This window comes from Pelecanus crispus, chromosome 18, assembly GCF_030463565.1.
Source record: "Pelecanus crispus isolate bPelCri1 chromosome 18, bPelCri1.pri, whole genome shotgun sequence".
Taxonomy (NCBI): Eukaryota; Metazoa; Chordata; class Aves; order Pelecaniformes; family Pelecanidae; genus Pelecanus; species Pelecanus crispus.
The window spans coordinates 2329518-2337776 of NC_134660.1; the positions used below are offsets into that span (position 1 = coordinate 2329518).

General features: G+C 71.9%; 1 protein-coding gene across 1 annotated transcript; it reads left to right on the forward strand.

Moving 5' to 3' along the window:
- The first annotated feature begins 3326 nt into the window (after positions 1-3326).
- On the forward strand, positions 3327-7266 carry PPP1R1B (protein phosphatase 1 regulatory inhibitor subunit 1B). The gene is made up of 8 exons (XM_075723070.1): positions 3327-3407; positions 4418-4478; positions 5004-5026; positions 5572-5647; positions 5790-5918; positions 6676-6744; positions 6942-7091; positions 7178-7266. Exons 1-8 carry the CDS (start codon positions 3327-3329, stop codon positions 7264-7266), a joined length of 678 nt encoding a protein of 225 aa, XP_075579185.1.
- The last annotated feature ends 993 nt before the right edge of the window (positions 7267-8259 follow it).

Below are 8259 nucleotides of genomic sequence, written 5' to 3' on the forward strand. Positions count from 1 at the left end.
GTGCCCCATCCTCACAGTGCCCCGTCCCCGCCGACACTCCATCCCTGGTGTACCCCATCCCCACGGTGCCCTGTGCCCACGGTGCCCTGTCCCCATGGTGCCCCATCCCCATGGTGCCCCATCCCCACGGTGCCCCGTCCCCACGGTGCCCTGTGCCCACGGTGCCCTGTCCCCACGGTGTCCCGTCCCCACGGTGCCCCATCCTCACAGTGCCCCGTCCCCGCCGACACTCCATCCCTGGTGTACCCCATCCCCACGGTGCCCTGTCCCCACGGTGCCCTGGGCCCACGGTGCCCCATCCCCATGGTGCCCCATCCCCACGGTGTCCCGTCCCCACGGTGCCCTGTGCCCACGGTGCCCTGTCCCCACGGTGTCCCATGCCCACGGTGCCCCATCCCCACGGTGCCCCGTCCCCATGGTGCCCTGTGCCCATGGTGCCCCATCCCCACGGTGCCCCCTCCCCACGGTGCCCCCTCCCCACGGTGCCCCATCCCCATGGTGCCTCGTCCCCACGGTGCCCCCTCCCCACGGTGCCCCGTGCCCACGGTGCCCCCTCCCCACGGTGCCCCCTCCCCACGGTGCCCCATCCCCACGGTGCCCCGTCCCCACAGTGCCCTGTCCCCACGGTGCCCTGTGCCCACGGTGCCCCCTCCCCACGGTGCCCCATCCCCACGATGTCCCATCCCCACAGTGCCCTGTCCCCACATTGCCCCGTCCCCACGGTGCCCTGTCCCCACGGTGCCCCATCCCCACGATGTCCCATCCCCGCGGTGCCCCGTCCCCACTGCACCCTGCCCCAGTGCTTCCCCATCCCCACGATGTCCCGTCCCCACAGTGCCCCATCCCCATGGCGCCCTGTCCCCGCGGTGCCCCGTCCCCACTGCACCCTGCCCCAGTGCTTCCCCATCCTCACGATGCCCCATCCCCGCAGCCCCCGTCCCCCCGCGCTGCCCCGTCCACCTCGACGCCCCAGCCCCACAGCACCCTGCCCCTCTGCCACCGCCGTGCCCGGCCCCACGGCCCCCTCGTCGCTCCGCCGGCGGGCGAAGGCTCCCGCTCCTTGCCGGTGCCCGCTGGTGGGGGGCGAGGCGGCAAGCGCCGCTTCCCCGAACCTGCTGCTATTTTTACTCTCTCTGCAGGAGGATTCTCTGCTGCGTGGAGCTGCAGCCCCCGCCGCGCGGCACGGGGATGGGCACGACACGGCACGGCACGGCCACGGAGCAGCCTGGGTGCCCACGGTGCCAAGATGGGGCTGACCCGGCGAGGAGCGGGCCCGTGTGCGTGCCCGGAGCCACGTGGCCCGGTGCGGTACCCCCCTGCGCCCCAGCTGCGGGTGCCACCCGCGGGCGCAGGCTGCGTGGGTGCGGGCGCGGGCGGCGCGTGCCGATCCCGGGGGGCTGCGGGTGCTGCCGCTGCCGCAGCACGGGGAAGGGAGGGGGCCCGGCCACCCCCTCGCACGGCGCCTTCGCGGGCGGGAGGAACGGGAACGGCAGCGGGAAGGAGCCCGGGAACCTGTTGCCATAACAACTTGGGTCCCGTGCTGGGATGGGGACAGGGATGGGGACAATGCTCAGAGCCTGGCACGGGGACCCCCGGCACGGGGCCAGCCTGGGCACGGGGGTGACCAAGGGACCCCTCACCCTGTCCCCCCGGCTCAGCCTCGCAGTCCCCTCCGTGGGGACACGGGCTCTGCTGGTGGCCGTCCCTGGGGTGTCCCCACCCTGAGCAGGGCCCGACTTTGCCGTGCTTTGCCGTGCTAAGGCTGAGCTTTGCCACGCTTTGCCGCCCTGAGCTGAGCTTTGCCACGCTTTGCCGCCCTGAGCTGAGCTTTGCCACGCTTTGCCACGCAGAGCCGGGCTTTGCCACGCTTTGCCACGCAGAGCCAAGCTTTGCCACGCTTTGCCACGCAGAGCTGAGCTTCGCCACGGATTGCCGTGCTAAGCCGAGCTTTGCCACGCTTTGCCGCCCTGAGCCGAGCTTTGCCACGCTTTGCCACGCAGAGCTGAGCTTTGCCACGCTTTGCTGTGCTAAGCCGAGCTTTGCCGCACAGAGCCGGGCTTTGCCGTGCTTTGCCGCGTGGGGCCGGGCGGGCGGGAGGCTGGTCCATGGCACGGTGCCACTCGGGTAAATATTTTGCTGGAGCGGCGGCTGCTGGCCCGCGGCCACCCGCAGCCGTTGGAGCACCGGGAGATCCGGGGGCCGGAGCCAGCTCCCGGCTCCCCCTTCCTCGTTCCTCCTCCTCCTCGGCAGCTTCCTCAGCCCCAGCGTCACCCACACCGCCTCGGCCCCTTGGCCAGGACGCCCTGCAAGGGGCTGGGTGTCACCGATCCGGCTGCCGGTGACCCCGCCGTCCCCCTGCGCGGGGACCCCCTGGCTGTGCCCCCCATGGGACAGCTGCCCTCCATGCCCGGGTCCCTCCTGGCAGGGCTGCGGCAGAGCCTGGCACACGCAGCGCCGAGCACCGGTGCCGAGTGGTGCCCAGGCTGGAGGCTGTGCCCTGGGGGGGCCGAGCCCCCGCTTCCCCAGGGGGAAACTTGGGGTTTGGTGGAATTTTCCACCGGGAAAACCGCTGAGAGCCGGGGCAGAGCCGGGGGCAGCTGGGCACAGCCCCGGGCGAGAGCACAGTCCCCTGCCTCCGGCACACCCAGGCATCCCCGGGGCTGCAGCTGGGGGGGGGGGAGCCCTGGCACACAGGCGATGGGACATTTTGGGGTCCAGTGTCCCTGCGGATGCCCCCTGGCCATATCCCCTGGGGGATCCCACCCCCGAAGAGCAGTGTCCCTGTCCCGCGGGGTGGCACTGGGGTGACCGTGGGGCACAGAGCAGCTGGGGGGATTTTCCTGCTGCCCCTCCAAGGGCGAGAGTGCCCCTGCCCCCTGCCTGCGGCTCCGTGGGGAAACTGAGGCACAAGGGATGTGGACTCACGTGGAAGCACGCATTCCCATCCCTGTTGTGTCCCGTCCCGTCCCACCTGGCCACTGTGGTCGGGGGGCCACCTCCCCGGCAGGGAAGGGGTTAAGGGCCCCCCACGGCTTGGCTGAACCCCCTCGGGGGCTCCCCAAGGGCTCATTACCGCGACCTCAGCCCCCCTGCCCGGGGAGGGGGGGGGGAATGAATAATTCAGCGCCTGGTAGGAGACGTGTCCTCCCTCCCTCTCCTTCCTCCTCCTCCTCCTCCTCCTCACCGGCTCTGCCTTCCCCACCTCCCGCCGCTCTCAGTCCTTGCCGTACCGAGCCCCGGGTGCTACCGAACTCCGCTCGGCACCAGAGACGGAGAGACCCCCCCCACACCTCCTCCGGCAGCGGCGGTGACGCCTGGTCAAGGCCATGGACCCCAAGGACCGCAAGAAGATCCAGTTCTCCGTGCCGGCACCCCCCAGCCAGCTGGACCCCCGCGCCGTCGAGATGGTGAGGGTGGACATTTGGGGGTCACGCCGGGGGTCCCTTGGCGTCCCGACGTCACCGGCAGCACCGTGGTGCTGCCGGTGACCTCGGGACGCCAAGGGACCCCCGGCGTGACCCGGAGGGATGGGGGGGATAGGAGAGCCCCAAGGTGCCGGAGTGAGCTGGGTTCTGCGGGAGGGTTGGGGACAGATGGGACGGGATGGGGACAGAGTGGGGCAGGAGGGATGGGATGGGATGGGATGGGATGGGATGGGATGGGATGGGATGGGATGGGATGGGATGGGGAGAGCAGGACAAGGGGGGTTGGAGGGGACAGGGCATTGGGATGAGAGGGACGGGGGGACAGAACGGGATTGGGATGGGACGAGAGAGCTCCGAGGTCCCCGAGTCAGCCGCGGTCCTGGGCAGAGGGAGAGTTGTGCAGGGGGACAGGGCAGGGAGAGGGACAAGGATGGGACAGGGATGGGACAGGAGGGAAGGGATGGGATGGAGGGGACAAGATGAGGACAGGGATGGGACGGACGGGACAGGGGATGCTGAGGGACACTGCAGCCACCCCCCAGCCTGTTGCGCCTGGCCGGAGGGGACGTCCCCAGCACACACCGGACCCGGAGCCCCCGCGGAGGGGCCGGGCAGGAGCTGGGGCTCTCGTGGGGCTGGGAGGGACCAGGGATGTCATGGGGACCCTGCGATGGGGCCATGGCCCTTCTGTGGGTCACTGCACCTTTCAGCAGCGCTGGCTCAGCAGGGACCCCCACCCCTGGGACCCCCCGCCCCGGCCAGAGCTGGGTGCCCCCATCCCCTGCTCCCCGCTAGCGGCCCCGGGCTGGGTGCTCCCCCCCTGTGCCGGGTGGGTGCGCGGCCCTGCACGCTCCCTGCCCGCGCCCGCACTCACACACGCGCACACGCTCACACGCGTGCAGGCATGTGCATGGGGCCTCGGTCCTGGGGTGCAGGGCAGGGGACAGGGGACCCCAGGCGTCCCTGGCCGGTGACACCCCGCTGTGCCCCAGATCCGCCGGCGGAGGCCCACGCCGGCCATGCTCTTCCAGCTCTCCGAGCACTCCTCCCCAGGTGAGCGGGGCAGGGACGGGCACAGCCGGGGACGGGACACAGGGCAGGGATGGATGTGGTGGCAGGGGACATCTGGTCCAGGGACAGGAGGTGGTGGCAGGGATGGGACACGGTGTCGCCGATGGGGCGGCAGGGGTGGGATGTCACGGCAGGGGTGGGATGTCGTGGCAGGGATGGGACGTGGTGTCACGCACGGTATGGGATGTCCGGGATGGGACATGGTGGCAGGGAGGGGACATGGTGGCGGGATGGGATGATGCGCTGTCACCCATGGTATGGGACGTCGGGGACAGGACATGGTGGCAGGGAGGGGACGGGGTGCTACGTACGGGATGGAGTGGCAGGGACAGAACACGGTGGTGGGACGGGACACGGTGGTGGGACGGGACAGGGTGGCAGGTCCCTGGCAAGCAGGGTAACCCCCCCAGAGCGGGGGTCCGGGGGTGGGCAGGGATCTGCCCAGCTCCGTTGGGTGCCGGCAGCCCCGTCCCGCTCACCCCTCTCTCCCTGGCGCTGCCGACCCAGAGGACGAGTCCCTGCCCTACCAGGTGAGTGGGCGCCGGGACCCCCGGGGAGCCCCTTGCCCGTCCCGCGGCTCCCTGGGCATCGGGGGGTTATTGGGGTGCAGCCCGGGCGCCCGCCGCCCTGTCCCGGCCTGGCCCCAGCGCTTATCGGTTCCCTGCCCGGCGCGGACACACGGCGCCAGCGCTGCGGGGACGGGGACGGGGACGCAGAGCCGAGCCAGGCTGTGGGATTTGGCCGTGGTGCAAACTGCCTTGTGACCATCACAGGGACGCCACCCCAGGGTCCCCAACGCCAGATCCCCGTGGCGGGGTCCCCTTCATGGGGTCCCCTTCACGGAGTCCCCAACACAGGATCCCCATGGCGGGGTCCTTGTCCTGGGTGGGTGGGGGTCAGCCTTGGGTCCCCATCGCGGGGCCCCCATCACAGCATCCTCATCCCGGGGTCCCCAACACGAGACCCCCGTCACAGCACCCAGCTCCCCAGGGGGTCCTTGGCTCCCCTGGGGCCGTGGTGGCCCCCAGCATGGGGGGACACCAGGACCCCGTCCCCAACACCGCTCCCTCCGCAGCGCTCCTCCGGCGACGGCTGCCTGCTTAAACCAAAGAGGACCAACCCGTGTGCCTACACGCCGCCCTCGCTCAAAGGTACTGAATGGGGAAACTGAGGCATGGGGGTGAGTGGGGGCACGCTGGCCCCCCACGCCTCTCTTGGTGCCACCTGACTCTGTGGGGAGACCCCAGTGCTCCCAGTGCCCGGAGCGGGGTCCTGACGCTGGCACCTCTGCAGCGGTGCAGCGCATCGTGCAGTCCCACCTGGAGAGCGGCCTGGCCGGGGGTGACAGCTCTGACGGGGAGGCCGATGATGGGGACCATGAGCTGGCCCGTGCCTGCGACCCCGACAGCGCCCTGGAGCCTGGTGAGGGGGACGCGGGATGTGGGATGGGGCTGCTGGAGCCTGGGGGGGACATGGGGACAGGATTGCTGGAGCCTGGGGGACATGGGGATGGGGCTGCCCAAGGGACATGGGGCATGAGGACGAGGATGCTGGAGCCCAGGAGATGCAGGGATGCGGGGATGGGGCTGCTGGAGCACAGGGGACATGGGGACAGGATTGCTGGAGCCTGGGGGATGCGGGCACATGGGGCATGGGGACAGGGATGCTGGAGCCCAGGAGATGCCGGGATGCAGGGATGGGGCTGCTGGAGTCCAGGGGACATGGGGACAGGATTGCTGGAGCCGGGGGGATGTGGAGATGGGGCTGCCAGAGCCCAGGGGACATGGGGACAGGATTGCTGGAGCCTGGGGGACGTGGGGACAAAGCTGCCAGAGCCGTGGGGCTGTGAGGATGGGGCTGCCGGAGCCCAGGGGTGCAGGGATGGGTGCCACCGTCCCCCACAGCCCTTGGGGACAGGGTGGGTGCCCGGGGGGACACACACAGGCTGGCTGCTGCCGGTGCTGCCTGGACCTGCTGCCCGCTCGCCCCGGGCTAAGCGGGTCCCATGGGGACCACCACATCCCCCTGCCGGGCAGCGTCTCCGTCCCCCACCGGGGCCGTGCTGACGCCAGCCGGACCCCCGGCCGCTCGGCTGACGTGTTGGTTGCCGGCTCCGGTGGTGCCCCGGTGCCGCACGTGCCTTCCTCTGCCGCCGTCTCATCGCCGCCCGCCCGAGAAGCCCCGGGGAGCCAGGCCAGAGCCGAGCGGAGCTACTTCCCCGCCGGCCCCAAGGCGCACAAGCGGAAAGGTAACGGGATGGGGACGGTGATGGCGGGGGGATGGGGACGACGAGGGGACGGGGCTGCCCACCCGCCCGCTGCAGGCCCCTCGCCCGGGGATGCTGGGCAGGTGCCAGGGCTCGGGGACCTGTCCCCCCGCCGTGCTGCAGCGGGGTCACCCCGGAGCTGGGGGGTCCCCGGGGGCCACCGGCCTCGTTGCCCGCAGGCGGGCAGAAGGTGTCCTTCGCCGGCGGCATAGAGGAGCGCGGGCAGGACCTGAAGTCGCTGACGGTGTCGGAGATCCCCGAGGACCCCGAGGGAGCGGAGGGTGAGGAGGAAGAGGCAGGACGGGAGCAGGAGGACGGCGGCACCGGGGGTACGCGGGGTGTCATCCCTCTCCGTCCCCGGTGGCTCCGGTGCCGGTGGGCCCCGCGCCTGACCCTGCCGCCTTTCCGTCCCCAGAGCGGCGACACGTCGGCTTCGCCGAGGTGCCCTCGCGCCCCATCGGCACCGAGCGCCACTCGCCCACCTTCCCGCTGGGCACCAGTTAGCCGCCACCGGCCACCGGCTACCCCGGCCGCAGCAGCTTTGCCAGCGTCCCCCTCCACCGCCCCGGCTGCCCCCCTCGCCCGCTGCCTGCCCTGCCTGCGCTTTGTGTGCCGTGCCGTGCCGTGTGCCGGACCCCCCGCATGGCCACGGCTGCCTCCCCCCCAGCCCCGCTTCGGCGCTTGGGGGTCCCGTCCCCGGGGAGCCCCACGGCAGGGGCCGGCGAGGCCTCGTGCCCCCCCGGCTGCTGGGGCAGGAGCTGGGGCCAGGACCCCCGGGTGCTGGCGGGGTCTGGGGTCCCCCCAGCTCCTGCCCCCCCTTCCCCGAGCCCCCCATGGAGCAGAGCCCCCCGCCCGCAATAAACGGCTGTACAGAGAGGCTGGAGCCTGCTTTGGGGGGGCTGGGGGGCCCTGACCCCCCTATCTGAGGGGCGACAGCCTGGGGGTGTGGGGCTGGGGGTGCTGTGGGGGCGAGAGCAGGGAGCTGTGGGGCAGGGCTATGGGGTCAGACCCAGGTGCCACCAGGGACCCCCCCCACACACCGTGGGGAGTGGTATCTCCCCCACCCCACTGAACCCCCCCGGTGGAGAATGGTCCCTCCCTGCCCCACTGCCTCCCCCCCCCCCCCGGTGAAGAATGGTTCCTCCCTGCCCCACTGACTCCCCCCCCGGTGGAGAATGGTCCCTCCCAGCCCCACTGGACCCCCCCCGCTGGAGAATGGTCCCTCCCTGCCCCACTGACTCCCCCCCCGCTGGAGAATGGTCCCTCCCTGCCCCACTGACGCCCTCCCACGGGGAATGGTCTCTCCCCCACCCCACTGACCCCCCTCCCCTGCCGAATGGTTCCTCCCAGCCCCACTGACCCCCCCCCATGGCGAATGGTTTCTCCCTCCGTCCCCCCTTGCCTCCCCCCCTCCCCCCCCCCCCCCGCGGCCGGCGATGGTCGGCGCCGGCGCAGCCTCGCGTTTCCCTTCCGGGGTCAGAGGTGATCGGCGGCTCC